This window comes from Camellia sinensis, chromosome 6 (assembly GCF_055761805.1).
Source record: "Camellia sinensis isolate YWXY chromosome 6, ASM5576180v1, whole genome shotgun sequence".
Taxonomy (NCBI): Eukaryota; Viridiplantae; Streptophyta; class Magnoliopsida; order Ericales; family Theaceae; genus Camellia; species Camellia sinensis.
The window spans coordinates 118,814,114-118,836,000 of NC_138966.1; the positions used below are offsets into that span (position 1 = coordinate 118,814,114).

General features: G+C 35.0%; 2 protein-coding genes and 1 long non-coding RNA gene across 5 annotated transcripts; all 3 read left to right on the forward strand.

Annotated features, from left to right (window-relative positions):
- The first annotated feature begins 2,184 nt into the window (after positions 1-2,184).
- Positions 2,185-2,520, forward strand: LOC114294598 (uncharacterized). Its single transcript, XM_028238712.2, has one exon. The coding sequence runs from the start codon at positions 2,185-2,187 to the stop codon at positions 2,518-2,520; it is 336 nt and encodes a 111-aa protein (XP_028094513.2).
- Positions 2,521-4,327: 1,807 nt separating this feature from the next.
- LOC145792849 (uncharacterized) lies at positions 4,328-5,540 on the forward strand. Its single transcript, XR_014332889.1, has 2 exons — positions 4,328-4,725; positions 5,191-5,540. It is a non-coding gene; the product is annotated as an uncharacterized LOC145792849 (long non-coding RNA).
- Positions 5,541-16,534: 10,994 nt separating this feature from the next.
- Positions 16,535-20,718, forward strand: LOC114294590 (UPF0481 protein At3g47200). 3 transcript variants are annotated; one of them, XM_028238704.2, is made up of 3 exons: positions 16,535-17,080; positions 18,078-18,232; positions 20,357-20,718. In XM_028238704.2, the coding sequence occupies exons 1-3, from the start codon at positions 16,599-16,601 to the stop codon at positions 20,395-20,397; spliced, it is 678 nt and encodes a 225-aa protein (XP_028094505.2). In that variant the 5' UTR covers positions 16,535-16,598; the 3' UTR covers positions 20,398-20,718. The 3 variants fall into 3 exon arrangements, with proteins under 3 accessions (XP_028094505.2, XP_082730723.1, XP_028094504.2); XM_082874597.1 differs by lacking the exon at positions 20,357-20,718 and adding an exon at positions 18,380-19,236; XM_028238703.2 differs by lacking the exon at positions 20,357-20,718 and having other exon boundaries at positions 16,536-17,080; positions 18,078-19,236.
- Positions 20,719-21,887: the final 1,169 nt, after the last annotated feature.

A 21,887-nucleotide genomic window follows, 5' to 3' on the forward strand; every position in this document is an offset into this window, starting at 1 on the left:
TTTACCTGCACAACTCCTTTTCCCTTCTTTAATTTCCTTCACAAAAGACACCTTATTCTCTCTTTTCTCTATATCTCACAGCTGTTAGGGTTGTTTAGAAAGAATTGGTATCTCACCATTAGGGTTTTATCCTCCTATAATAAATTTTTAAAATGACCCTTTACTAACTATATTATTATTATTATTATTATTGTTACTATTATTAAGATTATTATCAATAGTCTTTAAAATTGTGGACTTCCATAAAAAATTTATTTATAGTTTAAAATTAATTAAAAGATTGTTCAGTAATATTTAATTTGCACACTAATATTTACAAATAAAATGTTTGAGATTTGTAAAATAATTATTATTTAATTAATTACTTGATTTGTATATTCGGGTTCTCACAGAGACCCTCCGTCTCCATACCTCTTTGTGTTATGTATGGAGAAACTCTCTAATATGATAATTAAGAGAGTTCATCAAAACAGATGGAACGGAGTTACGGCTTCTAAAAATGGGCCTATCATCTCACATCTTTTTTTTGTTGATAATCTTTTGTTGTTTGGGAAAGCTGATAAGAGGAATTGCAATATTATTAAGGAGGTGCTGAATGATTTTAGTTTTGTTTATGGTTTTAAGATCAGCTTACAAAAATCCAAACTTTTCATTTCTACTAATATTGGCAACCATGAAGCCCAGAATTTGAGCAATGTTTGTGGTATCCCTTTGACTCAAGATCTGGGGCAATATCTTGGCATCCCTCTTATTCATAAGAGCTGTAATCGAAACTTCTTTCGGTTCATTATGGATAAAATTCAATGTAGACTTACCAGCTGGAAATCTAACTTGCTATCCTTGGCTGGAAGGTCTACATTGGTACAAGCTATGACTTCTGCCTTGCCCTCTTATGTTATACACACCCTTGCTCTTCCGGGGAGTATCTGTAATGATATTGACAGATTAAACCGTAATTTCCTTTAGGGATACGAGTAAGAGAATCCATCTTGTGAACTGGGAAAATGTGTGTAAAAGCAAAAAGATAGGTGGGCTTGGCCTGCGGCAGTCTAAGAATCAAAATTTGGCCCTCCTGGCTAAGTTTGGTTGGAAAATTTTGATCAAAGAGGATTGCCTTTGGGCTAGAGTCGTTACAGCGAAATATCTTTCAGAGCTCAAGTTACACAATCATTCTTCCAGTAAAAAGGCCTCTCACATTTGGAGAGGTATTCTTAAGACGAGATATATTGAAGAAATGGATTAAATTGTGTGTGGGTGATGGCTTATCTATCTCCATTTGGCATGATTGGTGGTATGGTGAAGAGGCTTTGGCATCAACATACCCCAATCATCCTTTGATGAACTCTAAAACTGTGGATACTCTGCTAGATGAAAAGGGTAATTGGGATATGAATGTCTTAATCTCAAAAATTCCCAGTGAGGCCCTTGACTGTGTGCTTAAAGTTAATCTGTCGTGTTTTGTCACCTTCCTTGATACTCTTCATTGGAGGGGATCCATCGGGGGAGGTTTCTCTACTGTTACTACTTATAATATTGCTTCTAATCAGGTGGATGGAAGCATGGATCTTGAGCAGGTGTGGAAATTAAAAATCCCACAAAAAGTTAAAAGTTTTCTGTGGCTGATTTTATTGGGAAGCTTTTCACCAATGATATGAGACTAAAAAGAGGGTTGACTAATATTGCTAAATGTCCTAGGTGTGGGTTTCACACTGAAGACATTGAACATCTTTTTCGCAGCTGTATGGTATCCAAAGCTGTTTTGGGCAGTGTGGCTAGAACTCATTGGCTATCCTTAGATTGGCAGTTGAGTCTTAACTCTTGGCCTAAAAAGAATTTGAAAGCCCAACAATGCACTGACCCTTATTGGAACTATGTGTTTGCTGCCTTTTTTTGGCAAATTTGGAAGGATAGGAACAAAAAAAATTTTGAAAATGTGGATCCCACTTTACAGAGAACTTTACACCTTATACATATCTATGCTAACGAGATACAACAAGTTTTTCTCTTGAATTTTAATTTGTACACACATCCACCCTTGCTTATTCATTGGTCATCTCCTTCCTCAGGTAAAATTAAACCCAATATAGATGGGTGTGCACGTAGCGATCCGAGAAAAGGAGGTTTCGGTGGAGCCTTCCGCGATGAAGTGGGAAGCTTGAGAACTGTTTTAGCCTCGAAGCTGAAATGTGGGGCATTTACCATGGTCTTACAGTTGTTTTGGAGGAAGGCCTTCGAGAAATTATCGTCGAAACTGATTTCACTATGGCTGAGGAGCTGCTTACCAAAGGCCCTCCTCCCAATTTCCCATACAGAAGCATTGTTGAGGACTTGTGTCACCTAATACAGCATTGTAGCTGCACCATTCAACACAAAATGCGGGAAGCCAATCAATGTGCAGACAAGGTTGCAAAAATGGGAGCTAACCAATCTGATTTTCTAGTGGTTGTGGAGGAACCACTTGTTGAAGTGCGAAGCCAAATCCTTGCTGATATGTTGGGGGTGGCATACAGAAGGCTCTAAGCCTGTGTTCACATCCCTAGCTTCCTATCTGTTTGTTTGTTGTTGTTTCTTTGCTTTTGTTTTTCTTGCTCTTTTGTTCCTTTTTTCCCTTTCCGATGTACCAAAAAAAAATCTACTCTTGCAATAATCTGGTAATAGTGGTTTAAGAGACCAAAGCAAACTCATTAGATAGTTTAAAGTTGGTTTAACTTTGCAATGATTGTATTTTCGGCTCTTCACCACTATTGCAATCATCAGATAGTTTTTTTTTAGGGAATGGCTTCCCTCCAATCTAATCACGGACTGGACGGTACTGTTCGACTTGTGGGGGTTGCCACGGGTCCCGTTTCGATAATCTGAACCATTAAATGTGTAGAACTCGTCGAGTGCTGTATGCTGATAAAAAGTCACATTGTTCAAATATCGATAACTATGCGATCAAATCAGTTTTGTATGAAAAAAAATTGACGGTGAAAAATAAAACGGATTACAAAAATCTAATTTGATCACGTAGCTATCGATATTCGATCAATGTGATTTTTTACAGGTATATAGTACTCAACAAGTTCTACACATTGGACGATTCAAATTATCGAAACTGAACCCATGATGCGCCCCTATAGGTCCAATAATGCCCTTTAATCCAATCACGGACTAGAGGGAAGCCATTCACCTTTTTTATGCTTGTTGCATCCATCTCTTTTCTAATTTATTGATGTATTGATTTTATTATTGAAGTACAGAACAGTGTATTATTCTTGATTCAATATTAAAGCATACATCTTATTGTAGACACCCCATTTTTGACCGGCCCTAAGACTTGGGCGCTTTCTTTTGATTACCCGATGATGACAATTAGAATGTGTTTCTCACAAAATTCTCAGTAAGAAAGATGGAATTTAAGTTTTAATCCCAACCTTCACCTATTTTTTGGCCAAACTATTTTAGACCTTAAAACCCTCTTTTCAAAATATGTTTTTTTTTAAATGTTTCTACGATGTCCCGAGGCTCCCATTTCGATTAAAATATTGCACTTTTCAGTAAAAAGGACAAACTGGAAATAAATGGAAGGGAGGTGAAATTTTTGAAAAATATTTAAAAATATCTTCTTTATAGGTTTGGAGTTGAAGGAAATAGGAGGGGATGAAAGAAAGCAGGTTTAGGAAAAGGATGAGTATCAAATCATTAAGAAGGAAATGAGCAGCCTTCACTAAATTAGGCATTTCTCTTTGTACACTTGGAGTTTAAATGTGAGGCCACCACCATTGGAAAGTAGACTTCTGGGGCTTCAATTTAGACCCAAGAACCACCTTAGACCAAGTCTAAATAAGGGAGATATGCCCATTTGAAGTGAAGCTTAAGAGCAGATTTTGTTGACCCAGCCCGAGACAGCCTTCACTAAATTAGGCATATCTCTTTGTACACTTGGAATTTAAATGTGAGGCTACCACCATTGGAAAGTGGACTTCTGGGGCTTCAATTTAGACCCAATAACTGCCTAAACCCAAGTCCATATGGCGGAGATATGTCCATTTGAAGTTGGGCTTAAAAGCAGATTTTGTTGATTCGACCCAAAACAACAATAGCCCATTTTTCTTGGTTTTGGTTCGGTTGGGGCAACCCATTTACCTATTTTTTGAGCCATTCAAGTGCATCCACTCATCCTCCATTATACCTAATCATCCTCCATTGTCAAAAAGAGGTTTTGTTTGCATCCATAAAGGAGTATCCCATGCAACCACCTTGAAAATTTGCCCTCCTATCACATTCTTGTCTCCCACCTTGTCTCCCACCTTCTTTTTGACCTTTACTCTCCCTCATTGCCTATATAGAATGATCATATTGTAAGAGAGGAGGAGGACCACGAAATTGAAGAGAAAGGAGTGAGAAAAGGGTGAAAAAAGAGAGAAAAATTGAGTTTTTGAACCAAAAATATTCCTATCTTCCATATACACCTCATACCTTCCATAGCTGCTGAAATTCCTCATTTCCATACACCAAAACCACTCCAAAAATTCTGATATAGCCAAAGATCAATTGCCTCGACCATAAGGAAGAATGTTTAGTGATTGAAAGTGAAAAAAAACTAGAGAGTTAACCACTTTTCATACCACAAACTCCATAAACTCCATAATTTTGAATTAAGGATTTGAGAACACACTTCCTACACTTGAGGGTAATCAAGAGGAAGTTTGGAAATCAAGAAGTCCAATCTTTCTTTGGAAGGTGAATTTTTAATCTTTCATTTTCTTATATTTTGTATCTTATATTTATTTTCTTACTTCTTATTTCATTGTGTTTTGTTATAATCCAAGTAGTTGTTTATCTCATATTTATTTTCTTACTTTATATTTCATAGTATGTTGTTATAATCCTAGTGGTTTGTTTAGCTCATAATTATTTATTTATTTTTATTCGCATACTTTAATTTCATATTAGTTTTGTTGTAATCTTGCATGTTTTACCTCACATTTATTTTTTTTCGTGTATTAGTCTCATATTAGTTCTGTTATAATCTTGCATGTTCTATCTTATATTTGTTTTATTGCTTTAGGTTTATATTGTGAGTTTGCACTTTTTTTATTTTATTTTATATTTATTTTCTTTTTTAATCTAACCGGTAGTGGTTAGTTGAGCCACCTACATATTTTTTTTTTTTTTGTTCCTTTTCTTGGTTTTGCAACAAGACAGGTTTTGCTTGGCCTAGTTCGCCGGCCGGCCTATTTGGCCGGTCGGTTAGCTTCTTCCGAACAAGATGGCGTAATCTTCCAATATTGGCCAATTTCCGCCGGCGGTTCTAAAGAACATGAAGCTTTTATTTTATTTATTTATTTTATTTTGAGTGTATTGTGAGGTTTTTATTTTGTTGTAATATTCTCCTCATCCCTCTCTAATTCGGTTTGTAATTATTCTTTAAAATGTTGTAATAATTCCCCGCCCCGCTTCTTTCCATCCCGTTCTTTTACTTGCTTTCTTTATTTGTACATAAACATCATATTTATTTTTCATCATAGTTATGCTTTGCATCCATGTTTCATGCATCTTGATTCGGCTAAGTTTGCATTTGTGGATTTAATCAATTCCTATGTGATTATGTGCGCTACCTCATGTTCTTGAGATGATTCACATATCATATTTTAGAAGCCGAATCTTTAGTTGCATCTCATGAGTGAATTGCATTAGGGTTTTGTATATAAGATCATGCATATTTTACTAACTTTGTTTTGCAGCTTGTTCGTGGGACATCAAACATGTGAGTTTTTATGCTTTAGCATCCCATGTGTGCGTGTTTTTCTTACTATGTCTAGCATTCTACCATGAGGCTAGTTGCTTATGTGATATAACTCTATGAATGCCAGTGGATGGAGGTTGTGTCGCTTAATTTGGAATGATGTTGATTTTTCATGCTTCTAAACTCAATTTATTTGGGTTGTACATCGTCAAAACTCTTTCAAAATGCATGATATCAAATTGTTCCAAAATGAATGGCATAGTCTATACTTGTATTTTTCACATAGTAAATTTTAGGATTTATTAACTAATCAGAACATGAACATATAAATAAAATAAATTTCATATCATGGTTAGTAAAGGCCGATCTTTGATCGGGTGGGCGGGGGTGCTCATTATTGACCTTCCCCTCTCATACCTAAGGTTCCGAGCCAAGTATCCTTGGTTACGACGAACAGTAGCTTTGGCACGAGTCATGGGTTTCCTAATTTTCCCAAAATAAATATTAGGTGGCGACTCTGAGATCTGATGACGCAGTCCATTTTTGACAAAATTGTAATAAAATGGATTTTCAATAAAAGTTGCCAAAACTGGACTCTCATCTATGTTTCACATTGCACTCGTGAGAATAGATCGAAGAGATCTCGGGGGTCCGAACTGTTTAACGCGCGCGGGTACCCCCCGGGCATGTTACACTTATATACACTCAAGTGTGTTTGTTATAACAAACACGATATCTCTAATCTCTCTCTCTCTCTCTCTCTCTCTCTCTCTCTCTCTAACTACTTTACATATATGCAAAATGAAAAATGCTTAGAATTATCTTTTTTTTTTTAGACTCTTGTAATTCTTTAGATCTCAATCATTGATGTATATGTGAGATCTACTTATATATGTATGAGATCTACACCATCAATGAATGAGATCTAAAAGAATTATGAATTCTAAAAAAAAATCTCAATCATTATTATATCCAAAATGTCTCTTAACTATTTCTTAACTGTTACGTTGCACGTGCTACTGTCATCCTCATGACCAATAGTAGACTTTGCTGAGATGATGCCATCTGGACTACTATCTGTTAAAGCATCTTCTATTGCTGCACGTGTAACAGAAAATATAGGTAGTTAGTTAGTGCCTCTGTTAGTCAGTTAGTATGCAGTTAGTGAGTTTGTTAGTTTGTATAGTGAGTTTGTTAGTTTGTTACAGATAGTCAGTTCTTGTATTTTGTATATATATGAGTTTTGCTCATATATTCATTTTAATGAAAATCAGTTTACTGTTTTCCACATGGTATCAGAGAATGTAAGCGCTAACGAGCATTGATTCTTGATTTCAATGGCTGATCCTCTTGCTTCAGTTTCTTCATCTTCTTCAACTATCTTGCCTCCAAATCTGATACTTTTCATCTCCAATCTATCCTCATTTGTAACAGTGAAGCTTGATGCTTCCAATTTTCTGATTTGGAGAAATCAAATCCAAAATATGTTAAGGGCCACTGGTTTGATTGGATATGTCGATGGATCGATTCCATGTCCACCAGCACAGATCAAGGACTCTTCTGGATTTGAAGTCTCTAATCCCACACGAGTTCAGTGGGATCTCATAGATGCACATTTGCTCAGTTGTCTTACGGCAACCTTGCCTTCTCCAATCTATTCCATTGTTGTACAGTTTCAACACTGTTATGAAGTTTGGAATGCCTTAATCAAGAGATTCACCATTCTCTCTCGGTCACATATTCATCAACTCAAAAATAAATTGAATACTGTGTCCAAGAAAGGTGCATCCATGGAGTAGTATTTGACTCAGATCAAGGATTTGTCAAATCAATTAGCGATCGCATCTGCTGTAGTTGAAGAGGAAGATCTTGTGTTAATCACATTGAATGGCCTTCCTGATGAGTATGACTCCTTTAAGACTGCAATTCGAGCACGATCAGAAGGCATTTCCATGGATGAATTGTATGCCTTGCTTTGTTCTGAATCAATTCATGTTGAACTCAAAACACAAAAATCATCTCCTATTGAGCAACCTAATGTTGCTTTCTCTGCTGCTCGAGGTTTACGTTCAAATCAGCCTGGTTCTTCTGGTTATTCCCGTGGTTCACAAGGTCGGTTTTTCTCTAAAGGAGGTAAAGGAGGTCGGTTTTCTCAGCAATCTCGTGGTCGATTCTTTTCCAGAGGCAGAGGGCGTAATGGATCTATTTGTCAAATTTGTGGTGTTTTTGGTCACATCGCATTTTGCTCGATATCAACCTCCTGGTCAATCTTCGTCCCAGTCTGTTATGTCTAGTTCTAAAGCTTTTGTGGCTTCTTCTTCTCATCCAACTCCATCCATCTCTTCCTCCTCTTCCTCTGCCATGCCTTGGTATTTGGATTCGGTTGCCACTGATCATATGACCAATGATTTGAACAATTTCAATATCTATCAAGACTATCCAGGTACTGATCGTATTACTGTTGGTAATGGCCAGTCCGTTCCTATTCATCACACTGGTCAAGGTATTTTACCTACACCTCATTGTTTTTTTCGTCTCAATCATATCTTGCATTCTCCTACTCTTTCCTCTAATCTTCTCTCAGTTCATCAACTTGCCAAAGATAATGATTGCAACATTATTTTTTATGCTTCTTCTTTTCTGATTCAGGACAAGAAAGCGAAGAGAATTCTTCACCAAGGTTTCCACACTAATGGCTTATATCATTTTCAGTCTCCTCTGCATTCACCTCATCCATCTACTGTGCCTCAAGCTAATTTTCATGCTTTCAATAAAGATGTTTCTGCCGAAATGTGGCATCATACATTAGGCCATCCTTCTTCTCAGAAATTTTCTTCTCAACAAAAGCATTTTTCTTGTAAACCTATAAAGCCTACTGCTATTGATTGTTCCGAATGTTGCATTGCTAAAAGCCATAGATTTCCATTTCAATTGTCAAATTCAACTGTCAAACAACCTTTGTCTTTAATTCATAGTGATGTTTGGGGTCCTTTTAATAAATCTACATCTGGCTTCAAGTTTTATGTAATTTTTGTAGATGATTTTATCCGCTTTACTTGGCTCTATCCTTTAGCTTACAAAAGTGAGGTCTTTGCTAAATTTGTTGATTTCAAATCTTATGTTGAAAAACAATTTTCTACTTCTCTTCAAGTTCTTCGCACTGATGGTGGTACAGAATATTTCAATAATAAAATGCAAACTTTTCTCTTAAATCATGGGATTGTTCATTAACATTCCTGTCCTTACACCTCCGCTCAGAATGGTGTGGCTGAGCGCAAGCATAGACATATTATTGAAACTACCATTGCTTTGCTTCATCATGCTTCTCTTCCATTACATTCTTGGTTTAATGCCGTTGCTACTGCTACTTTTCTTATTAATCGAATGCCTTCTTCTATTCTGGCTAATAAATCTCCTTATGATGTGTTGTTTCATGCTATTCCATATTATTCTTTCTTTAGAGTATTTGGCTGTCAATGTTTTCCTTGGCTTCAACCATATTGTTCTTCTAAACTACATCCTAAATCTGTGCCTTGTGTATTTTTGGGATATCATCCATTTGCTAAGGGATAGAGATGCTTTGATCCTAAATCTGGAAAACTATATTTGTCTCGCCATGTGATTTTTCATGAGCATATCTTTCCTTTCTCTATGAATTCTATTTCTTCTTCTTGTCCTGCTTTATCTCAGCCTTCCTCCTTGAAAGATATTCAGACTTTCTTTTGGGCTTCTCCACCTGTTCATCAGTCGTCTTGTGTACCAGCTACAGCTTCCTCTTCCCAGCATTCCACTCCGTCTCCGATTCCAATTCTGCCAGCTCTGTTTTCTCTATCTGCTGCCCAGTCTCCACTTCCAGTGCTGCCATTTACTGCTGCTCTGCCTCCATCTGATTTACCATCTTCTTCTCGGTTACCTCAGATTCCAGCTACAGGTGTACCTTCTCAGTCTCTAGCTACGGGTTTACCTGCTGCTGTCTTGCCTTCTGCTGCTATTTTGTCTTCTGAGTCTCAGTCTCCAGCTACGGGTTTCCCTGCTGCTATCTTGCCTACTGCTACTGTCTTGCCTTCTGCGGCTGTATTCTCCTCAACCCAGCCTACTACCTCTACTATGCATTCATATCCTATTCACTCCTTACACATTGACCTTCCACCTCTTCGACCTTCTTCATCTACTAATCTTCATCCTATGATCACTCGGTCCAAATCTTCTGGCCCCTCTGCTTCACTCAGTATTTCTTCTTCTTTATATACTGATTCTGAACCTCCTACTTACCAAGCTGCCCTTACCTCTCCTATTTGGTTTAAGGATATGCAAGAAGAGTTTGGAGCTTTGCAAAAGCAGAACACCTGGTCCTTAGTTCCCTTGCCTTCTCATAAACATCAAATTGGGTGTAAATGGGTTTTCAAGATTAAACGCAACTCTGATGGTTCAATTGCTCGATATAAGGCCCGTCTTGTTGCCAAAGGATACCTCCAACAAGAAGGTATTGATTTTCAGGAGACTTTCAGTCCCGTTGCCAAGCTTCCTACAATTCGGATTATTCTTTGTCTTGCCTTACATCATCACTGGCCTCTCAAACAGTTGGACATATCCAATGCTTTCCTTCATGGTAAGCTTGAAGAAGAGGTTTTCATGACCCAACCTCCTGGTTTTGTTGATTCTTCCTCTCCTACTCGTGTGTAAGCTTCATAAGGCCTTGTATGGGCTTAAACAAGCCCCCCGTGCTTGGTATTCTATATTTTCTACCTTCTTACTTTCTCAAGGTTTTCATAATAGTCATTGTGATTCCTCTCTTTTCATTCACAAAACCCCTCATTCCATTACTACTTTAGTGGTTTATGTTGATGATATCTTGCTTACTGGCAGTGATCCTTCTCATATTCAAACCTTAGTTACTCAAATGCATCTTGTTTTCTCTATGAAAGAGTTAGGCAATTTGTCTTATTTTCTTGGGATCTCTGTTCACACCTCTGATACACATTATTTCCTTTCTCAACATAAATATGCTCAGGAGATCATTCACAAAGCTGGGATGGATGATTGTAAGTCTTGCCCATCTCCTATTTCAGTTAAACCTGGTCTCTCCCCTACTTCTGATTTTCCTTTTGCTAATCCTTCTCTCTATCATACTCTTGTTAGGGCTTTACAATACTTAAAAATCACTCGTCCTGATCTTTCTTTGGCTGTCAACCAAGCTTGCCAGCACATGCATGCACCTACCAACGATGATTTCTCTGCTGTTAAGCATTTGCTTCGTTTTGTTAAGGGTACTCTCTCTCATGGTCTTACCTATACCCCAAGCACTTTTGATCTTCATGTTTTTTCTGATTCAATTGGGCATGCGACACTATTGATCGTAAGTCCACATCTGGGTATTGTGTTTTTTTGGGTTCCAATCTCGTTTCTTGGTCTGCCAAGAAATAGGCCACTGTCACTCGTTCCTCCACCGAGGCTGAATATCGGGCCTTAGCCCATGCTGCTGCTGAAGTTAGTTGGCCTCGTATGTTACTTGCTGACTTGTTTGTCACTTCTCCTACTGTGCCTGTGATCTGGTGCGATAATCTGTCTGCTCTTGCTATGGCATCCAATCTGGTGTTTCATTCCCGATCCAAGCATATAGAGGTCAATTGCCATTTTGTTCGGGAACAAGTGCTTGCAAAACGGCTTTCTCTTCATTATGTTCCCACCATTGACTAGTTGGCCGACATTTTCACCAAACCATTGTCTGTCTCTCACTTTCAGTACCTTAAAGACAAACTCATGGTGTCTTCCCCCATGGGTTTGCAGGGGCATGTTAAAGCATCTTCTATTGCTGCACGTGTAACAGAAAATATAGGTAGTTAGTTAGTGCCTCTGTTAGTCAGTTAGTATGCAGTTAGTGAGTTTGTCAGTTTGTATAGTGAGTTTGTTAGTTTGTTACAGATAGTCAGTTCTTGTATTTTGTATATATATGAGTTTTGCTCATATATTTATTTTAATGAAAATCAGTTTACTGTTTTCCACACTGTCTCTATCAATTATACATTTGATTTATCATCAATAAAATATCTTTTTATTGATAAATATATATATATTATTGTACAGGATACTAGTCGCAAGCTAAACCATTAATTATTATAGTTTATAATTTTAAAAATATTATTATGACATCATTTAGGTTAAATTATTATGTTTGTAGATCACTTTCTCTTTTCCAAAAAAAGTCAGTATCATCAAGTATAAGAAAAATAACATCCTTAAAAAAAAAATTATACACAATTTTCACGAGAACGAGAACAAATGATTACTTTGCCATTCGGATGGAAACTCTTTCAAAATAATATGTCCCGATGCAGTCATATTATTATGTATATAATTAAATTTGTTTATATATTATTACTCTAAATATAAATGTTGCAAATTTGCTCAACTTTCTTCACCTTGCTTCAACTTCGGATTTGAGTGCTTGAAAACATTGTGGATCAATTAATTAGGTTTGAAATATCAATACAACAAATTAATGTTTAGGAACAAAATCACTTTTTAGGAACGAAATATTTTTTTTTTTTTTGGTCAAAAATGTCATTATTGTACTTCTAGCGACAAAATTAGACATGTAGTAATGAATTATTATATTTTTTGGACCAAAATTTTGTCTAAAAAAAAAAAAAACCATTTTTGGGAACAAATTATTTTATCCTTTCCTTACTGACATTTTTAAAATTTTGTCGCTTATAATCCTTTTTCTGAACTTTTGAGAATACATGAATTGATTCTCAAATATTTTTTACAACCAATTTTTTATTTTTGAAGACAAAAGTTTGGTCCCTAAAACTCTTATTTGTTATAGTGTTTAACTTTAGAATAACCATTGAATGCTTGAAAAGATTGTGAGAAATTCCTTACCTAAGAAGAGTATTTGAAAAAATTGTGAACGAAGTACTTGAGTCTGAAATCTCGATTGCGAGCAGGCCCGACTTTGGGCGTAAGCCGGCAAAGCCACCACTTTGGCCTCTGAAAATTAACTAAAAAATTGTCTCAAATTTTTGTTAATTATTATATTAGCTTATAAAAAAAATCACTAGAATTTAAAAGGTCTTAACGAAATTTAGTTATAATTTAAAACTAATAGATGGTTGTTTTTTTATAGGAAGAAACTAAAAAACTTATTGATGTGGTGAATTATTTGAAATTATTGAATAGTTGTATTCCAAATGTATGGCTTATATATAAAATAAGATTGATTATATTATTTGTAGTTACTCTTTTTAAATTAAAATTGATTAAATCTTACCTTTACTCAACTATGTCAAATGAAATATTAAATAAATTGGCAATTTTATCCATCGAAAATGATTTAGCCTATAAGTTGGATTATGCGAACTAGATTAGTAATTTTATGGGTGAGCTGTAGGAGGCAATCATCATCAGATTATCTATATGGATGAAAGCTGCAACTAAGGATTATCAGTTCATTATTAATGATTTTCTTTACAATATTTTGTAGATTAGATCTTGCTTAAGTGGAAGGTGTAATCTTTGTTCGTTTTTGGGACTATAATGTGGTGTGTTGAGTTAGTCAGGCAAAAAATTCTTCCCAAACGAAACTAATTTAGTCAAGCAAAATTAGCCAAAAAGTCAAAAAAATTAGGCTAAAAAAGTTCTTCCCAAACGAACCCTTAGCTTATAAGTTGGATTATGGGAGCTAGATTAGTAATTTTATAGTTAAAAATATTAGAAGAATGATGCTTGAGTGATTTTTGTTATAGTTTGTTTACTTTTTGTTTGATACTTCAATTTAAATTATTTTGGTCATTTTCCTTATTCTAATAAACTTTAATGTATATTTACGTAAATTTTAATAGATATATATATATATATATATATATTAGAAGTAACATTTTTACAAGTACTGTCAAATACTCAAAAAAAAAAAAAGGCACATAATTATTTTTTTTTTAAAATATGCATGAAAGGCCCCCATCTTGAAAGTTCACTTTAGGCCTCAAAAAAGTCAGAGCCGGAGGCACTAGAACAAATAGCACATTTGGCGACCAAATTTGGTGACTAAAAGAAATTTAGTCTCCAAAAGAACAATTTTTGGATACCAAAAATGATATTTGTCGGTGTTGGTTTAGGGTTTCACTGCTAAATTTTTTTAGTCAAGGTATATTATTTATTGGTGGCTAAAAAAAGTTAGTTGCTAATGGGTGCAATTTTTTTTGTATATGTCTTTAATCACCAATGTTTTTTCCTGAAACTATCAAGTTCTACATGCATTTCTGGTATTAATGGGTGTAATTTTTTTTGTAAATAACTTTTGGCGTGAACTTATGGATATTCCATTTTTTGTGTACGGAAGATAATTTATACTTTTATATAAACCCACTATTTTGTCGTCCTCTGCCTTTGCGTGGATTAGTATTAATCGTATAGATAACTTTCGGCATGGTACTAATTATTTTTGGCATCGAACGGAGAATTATTGGCGTGGTATATAGATTACCTTTTATCATGGTACAAATTACCATGATAATTTGTACCATGCCAAATGGTCATTTGGCATGATAATGGATATATTTTTTGTATACATAGGATATGGTTTTCGTATGTTTCTCTGTTTTGTATGGAATTATTATTTAGGTTGAAATATACTTGGTTTGTATGGAATTTGAGATTAAAAGTTATTCCTTTTTGGATGATTGTAAGTGAAATGGATGTAAATAATATTATCAATTGATAATATATGTATTGTTTTGTTTATATACGTGATACAGGTTGCATGGAATACATACAGGTTGCAAGGAATACATATAGGTTGTGGACAAATTAATTAAAAAAAATACAAAATGATGTTTTTAGCGACTAAACAATTGGTAGTTAAAAAGGAAGTAAATAATTTTAGTGACTAAATAGTTAATAGCTAAAAAAATTAAAATGAAAATAATTTTTGTGGCAATTAAATATTTAGCAGCAAAAAAAAAAATTAAACTTTAGGCGACTAAAACTTTAGTAGCTAAAAAAAATTAAAATGAAAAAAAAAACTTGTTAGCTACTAAATATTTAGTAGCTAAAAAAAAAAATAGACTTTAGGCAACTAAAACTTTAGTAGTTAAAAAAAATAAAACGAAAAAAATGTTTTAGCAACTAAATGTTTAATGTTTAGTAGCAAAAAAAAAAAAAAAAAAGAAGACCTCAAGCGACTAAAACATTTAGTAGCTAAAAAATTAAGATGAACAAAAAAAATCACGACTAAATATTTAGTCGCCCTAAATAATTGAATTTTTTTGTGACAAAAAACTTTAGTCGCTGAAAATACGATATTAATTTTACTTAAAAGCTTTGGGCAACTAAAACATTAGTCGCCAATTGTGAACTTTCGGCAACTAAATCTTTTTTAGTTGCCAATTACCTTTTCCGACAATGATTCAACGACTAATCTAGCGACCAAAAGTTGTAGTCAGTAAAAATTTTCGGCTACTAAAAACGGACTTTTGGCAATTATCGCCAAAAATACTATTTGTTGTAGTGAGTACTTGGAAAGATTGTGTAGGAATTGGTCATGTTAGACATATTGCTTCAAAATAGTAATCGAGTGCTTGAAAAATTATTGATGAATTGCTAAGTTTGAAATCTTGCTTGATTATCTTGCTTGAGAATATCTATTAGGTTCTTGGAATGACCATGGAGGAATCGATTGAGTTTGAAATCCTATATCATAATCATCAAGTGCTTGAAATGATTATGCAGGAATTGCCATAAAAAGTTCAAATTCTTGCTTCAAAATAATTGTCAATCCTAGAAAAGATTGTCTAGGAATTGCTTAAGTCTGGAATCCAAGATCAAATCATTGTAGAGTTCTTGAAAAGATTGTGAAGAATTGTTTAAGAGTTGCTCGAACTTAAAATCTTAAGAAGGTCTAACGTATAGGTCCTAATAAATGGACTTACTGTCCAATAGGCCCTATGATAATTAATGTCATTTTCATTAAACACTATTAAAAAAGACACTAATTATTAATTTTCAGTGACAGTTTGAAAATTGTCACAAAAAATATCACTAAGTACAAGTTTTAGCGACAGTTTAAAAAAAATCATCACAAAAAGGGTTACTAATTTTCAACTTTCAACAACAATTTGAAAAATTCATCACATAAAAACATTACTAATTGTAAATTTTCACGACAATTTATAAAAATCAGAACAAAAAAAATCACTAATTGTCAATTTTTAGATATATATGCAAAAAATGGTCACAAAAAATTATTTTTTGCGACAATTTTACTAGGACTTATTTTCAATAGGACTTGACAGAAATTAAGTCCCACTATTAAGACCGGTTGGTAATTTATCCAAATCATAATGCAGAATCATGATAGAGTGCTTAAAAATATTTTCGATGAATTGCTAGAGTTTGAAATCTTGCATAGAATAACCACTAATTTCTTTTTGTGTCAGAATTGCTCAAGTTTCAAATCCTACTTTAGATTAACAATGGCATTCTTGTAAAGATTGTACAGGAATTGCTTGAGTTTGTGATATTGCTTTAGAATAAGATTCGAGATCTTTTATGGAGGAATAAATGCTTGACTTCTAAATATTGCTTCAAAATATTTGTTGAAGGCTTTAAAGGACTGCCGTGAAACTGCATGAGTTTTTTGCTTTTTTTTAAAGCTTGATTTTGAAGTCCTACTTTAGGATAATTGTCGAGTACTTGATAACAAAGTGGCATCAAACTCTGGTCACACGCTGAAGGCAAAACTTTTGTCGGTTAAAGAAAAGAATAAAGATGGTCAATATACATATATATATAAACATGTTCCTAAACCATTTTCGGCAAAATCACTACCTAAGATAGTTATATAAGAAGATATATATACTGTCTTCACATGTCTTCCATCAACAACACTTCCTTACCAGTCCCAACTAAAAAGAGTGAAAACAATGAGTGTTGTATCTATGAGGAAGCTCTCCAAAGGCTTACAAAGGAAATTAATAAGAAAATGGTTGAAGGTGCCAACAAGACTGAATCCAATTCTTCTTCCTCTTGCATTTACAGGGTTCCCAAGGAGATTCGTAAGCTGAAAGAAAGTGCGTATACCCCTCGCTTCATCTCTATTGGGCCTCTTCACAGCGAGGACGAACACATTCTCAATTCGCCTGTGCAGGATGTCAAAAGGAGTTACACGAATTCACTCTTTGGTCGAATATCGCCCAAGGGTGATGAATCCAATGTACTAATAGAATGTGTAGCAAAAATGAGAGAGTCATTAGACAAAGCCAAGAAATGCTATGCAGAAGAAGTTGAGGATGTGCTGGATGTAGAGATGTTGCTGATTGATGGTTGTTTCATACTCGAACTTCTCTACAGGTAATACAGATGGAATTTTACTAATTATAGATTTTATTAAATATTTTTTATTATGCAATTAGGATTTGATTATGAATAATTTGATTTAACATTGAATTGTCTAGAATATTTAATTTCATATTCTTACTTCGTCAAGGTTGGCTTATATAATAAAATTTTACTATCTAAATTTAACATTTAAAATAATAAAATTCCATCGTCAGCCCCCCACAACACTTCTTACATCAATATCACTTGTAAGAATATTAAAACAGTGAAATCATAATATTAGCTCACCAAAAGATTATTGGATTGACATTTTGGTAGTAAAATTTTACTCCTGTGAATTTAGCATTTAAAAAATAAAATTTCACCCCATTATATATTGTCACTCAACAACTACTTAACATGGCTGGGCATTTTGCCCTTCCAAACCTGAAGGAAGTAAGCACCCAGCACACTGCATAAATTCCATTACAAATTAGTGAGATACATCCCCCACATAAATCAATATACCATAATTCATATTTTGATCCTCTCCATTTCAATTTCATGTTTGTAATGGAGAATTTCTATTTATAGCCAAATCAATACACCATGATCACTAAATTCAACTGTGGTGAGGGACGGAAACCAAATCGACGACGATGAGGATCAGAATGTAGCACCGCAACATTTTTGCACTCTCTATTTCTTTGTAAATCGAAGCAAGAGTTTCAACTCTGAACAAAATGAGATTAATATAAATGGTAAAATTGTTCATAAGTGTCCCTAAACTATTAAAAAAAAAAATTTGAACTAGAGGACCTTATCAAATAAAATTTATTAGATTGTCCTTCTCTCATTACAAAATCATTTTAAGAGATTTTTCATCAAATTTCTGAAAATAAAATTATGCAGTTTTGTTTGAGGACTTTACATTTCTGGTACTATTCGAGTGAACAGATTTGTGGAAGAATTGTCAGGTTCTTGTTGTTTCAGATTTTTCTCTTTTCACGTTATCCTGCTTCATCAACAGGTTTCTCCATGAGGAGAAGAACAAACGCAACGATGCTATTTTCAACAACATTTTGATGCCCACCTATGTACGACATGACTTGCTACTACTCGAAAACCAGCTTCCTTTCTTTGTACTTAACGAGTTGTTCAACCTCACCGTGGCTCATATACCAGGTACATTTCCAATTGTTGAATATGTGTTTTCCTATTTTAGAGGTCTGTGGAATTCAGAAAAGAATGGAACACCACAACCACAAGAGAACAGCCAATATGATCATATCCTCCATATTCTACACAACCACTACCGTGATCATGATGCAGTATCGATTCCGAGACACAATGATCCTAGCTTGGTGATCATGCCTTGTGCATCAGACCTTGAATATGCGGGAGTCAAGTTTAAAGACAGTAAGAAGATCAAGTTTCATAAACCTCGAGGTCCTTTCCATAGAGCTCATTTTGAACTCCCAACTTTGAACCTTGACGACTCCACTGAATCATTCTTGAGAAACCTCATTGCTTTTGAGCAATGTTGCCATGGAGTTCCTTGCTACTTCACAGGGTATGCGTTCCTAATGGACACACTCATAAACAATACGACAGATGTCCAAGTGCTTGAAAAGGCCAAAATCATACATAACTATTTAGGCGCCAGCGAAGATGCCTCCAATCTCTTCAACAATCTCTGCAAGGAAATTGTTCTTGGGGAGATCTATTTCACTGACACAACCACAGCTGCTGCTGAGTACAGCAAGCGTTGTTGGCATGATGCTATGGCACATCTCAGACGTAGATACTTCTCTACTCCATGGACATTCTTAGCTTTCTGCGCTGGCTTTATCACTTTCGGCATATCCATTATTAAATTCGTCCGAGCTAATTTTCGTTGATATGAAGAATTTATCAATAATGCTAGCATGACTATAACATGGTCATCTGTCGTTGATAATTCTTATTGTTTTGCAATGTAGATCAACTTAAATCAATAAGTTACCCCTTGCTAGCTTCAACAACAATTGTACTAGCTAGAATGTCAGGGGCATATCATATGTTTTTAGAATCAATAAGTCTGGGAATCCAGATTTTGGGCCCAGATTTATGCCATGAATTGAAGTGTGTGGTGGAGATTGTAGTTCTTGTATAAAAATTATGTTAGTAAATCATTTACTTTTCTTAAATAGACACAATAATACAGGAAAATAATATTCTTATTGAATTTTATACACAATTTTTCACAAAAATGGTATAGTGGTAACAATTATTGTGATTAAATGTTATTTCAATGGACTTCCTCTTTTAAAATGATTAGCTACAATGCAATCATGTTCAGAGACGGAGCGAGGCTAAATTGTGAAGGTTGTGAAGGAACTACTTGAGTTTAAAATCTTGGTAGTTAGAGTGCTTGAAACTATTGTGTAGGAATTGATCATGTAAGAAATATTGCTTTAAAATAACAGTCAAGTGCTTGGAAAGATTTATCAAAACAAGATTACCATTCCTCATTTATTGAAGGAAGGAGGAATTTCCTAGACCTTTTAATCTCTATGGAAAGATGGAATAATGGGCTAGGGAAGGATGGGTTATTTAGATGATCATTAAGACCTTGGTGGGAGGAGGAGCAGTTTGAAACACAGTTTCTCTTATCCCATCTCTAAATGCTGGCAGCCAGGATAGGTTGTTATGGATAGCTGATTCTTAATTTTTTTCAATTCAATCCCTATATAAGTGGCTTGAAGCATCGCAGGGCCCCAAAGTAGGATTACTTTTGCATAAGGTTCAATGTTTTGGGTGGTTGTCCTGGAATGTCAGGGTTAAAGTGGTAGAGAAGTTGTTGAAAGTTGGATTAATTATTGATCCAAGTCTTGGTCTTTGTCATTTATACAAATTAGAATTGGAGACAGTTGGAAAATTTGAGTTGCTTGCATCGAATGGTGGCACGGGACTGGAATCAGAAAGAAGGTAAGAGTCATTTGGGTGGTGATTCCTTCTGCAATTTTATGGACAATCTGGAGACTGGAATGTTAGGAACAAGTTGGTTTTCGATGGAGTGTGACCGAACTAGAAATCCATGATCAAGATTATTAATTTGAGTGTGGCTCTTTGGTCGAAATCAAAAGCTAAATCAAAGGATTTTTTGGTGAATGATTTTATCTGTCACATTCAACAGATTAGTGATTGTTAAGAATTCTTGAGGTTATTTTGTGGTGTTTCGTTGTGCACTGGTTCAAGCAGAGCAGTGGATCCTTGTGGGTTGCAGCTTTTTCTGGTGTTCCTGATAATGTTGTTGGCTTGATGCAGAGGTCCCAGCTTCAGCATTCAGGATTCATATTCACATTTGATGGTGTCATTAGTTCTATGGGAAGCAAGGCACTAACTTGGGCTGATCAATGAGGCAGAGGCTTAGATGTTCGTGTCAAGCCCAACAATATTTTCTTTTTGGGTTCGGGTGTTCTGTTGTATTTAGTGTTTTGTTTTGCTTTGGTTGGTTTCTCGTCAACCTCTGGTCTTGTATTAGCACATGATCAGGCTTCCTTTTCAATGCCTACCTAATTGGGGTTAGTTAACATTCCTTTTCAATGCTTTTTCTTTATCGATGTTTTGTCTAAGTGTTTGCTTGAACATTTAATCTTGATCAATAAAACTTTCTTTTGCTAGTAAAATGAATGGCTTGAGTTTGAAATCTTGCTTCAGAATAACTATTGGGTTCTTGGAAAGATTGTGGAGGAATTGATTGAGTTTGCAATCCTACTTCATGATAATCCTCAAGTGCTTGAACCGATTGTGGAGGAATTGTTTAATTACTTTCAAATCTTGCTTCAAAATAATTGTCAAGCACTAGAAAAGATTGTCAAGGAATTTGATCTTGGGAAATATATGGAAAAGATGAGCAAATAACAAGGCCAACCCATGAACAAATTCAAACTAGAAATACTCTTTCTAAAAACAAACAATAAAAATTCTCTATTTTATTACTCAAGCATAAACTAAATAGCCCTAAGAACCTTATTTATTAATCAAACATAACCTTATTTATTAATACTTCTTAATTAACTAATAATTTTAAAATAATAAATATTGATAACTTCAAATCTCGTCTGCATTAGAATTACTTGAGTATGAAATCCAACATCAAAATGATTGTCGAATGCTTGAAAAGCTTGCAAAAGTAAGAGAGATTTTTGGTGAAAAGCCCCTTCCATGGGGCCTATTTTGTGTGAAGCCCACGGATGAAACCAATGGCCCCAAAAGCCCCTCAAATAAAAAAATACCATGAATTGACTGAAATGCCCATCCATATAAGTAGGGAAATATGAAACAATTGCACCGTTTCTCTCCTCTCCCTCTGTTTCATCGATTGAAAACCCTCGTCTCCTCTGAATATCATCATTCGAAAACCCTAGCAACGATTGAAACCCTTCTCCGAGTCTCATTACTCTCGCTCTCTGGAGCTACTTCGTTACAGTTTGGTCAATTGAAACCCTAGCAACGTTGCAGGTTCGTCACTTGCGCTCAAATCGAACTCGGCATTATGCTTTACTCTCTCTCTCTCTTAAACCGTTCTCTGAGTCTCATTACTCTCGCTTTCTGAAGCTACTTCGTTATAGTTTCGTCGATTGAAACCCTGGCAACGTTATAGGTTCGTCGCTTGTGCTCGAATCAAACTCGGCATTACGCTTTACTCTCTCTCTCTTGGACACACATTTTACAGGTGATTTTTTTCTCTTTCTGCTAGTTTTCAATATTATGAAGTCTGTCTTGGTTTGTTTTCATTTTGGGAGTGGTGTATGAGATTACGTTGGGTGAGTAGAATTTGGAATTTTTGGTTGCA

Excerpts from the sequence above, each read along its gene's own strand:
- LOC114294590 (XM_028238703.2), top strand. The coding sequence starts at position 16,599 with ATGTCTTCCATCAACAACACTTCCTTACCAGTCCCAACTAAAAAGAGT. Across the intron at positions 17,081-18,077 it reads ATACTCGAACTTCTCTACAG|GTTTCTCCATGAGGAGAAGA; the intron begins GTAATACAGATG and ends CTTCATCAACAG.
- LOC114294598 (XM_028238712.2), top strand. The coding sequence starts at position 2,185 with ATGTGGGGCATTTACCATGGTCTTACAGTTGTTTTGGAGGAAGGCCTT.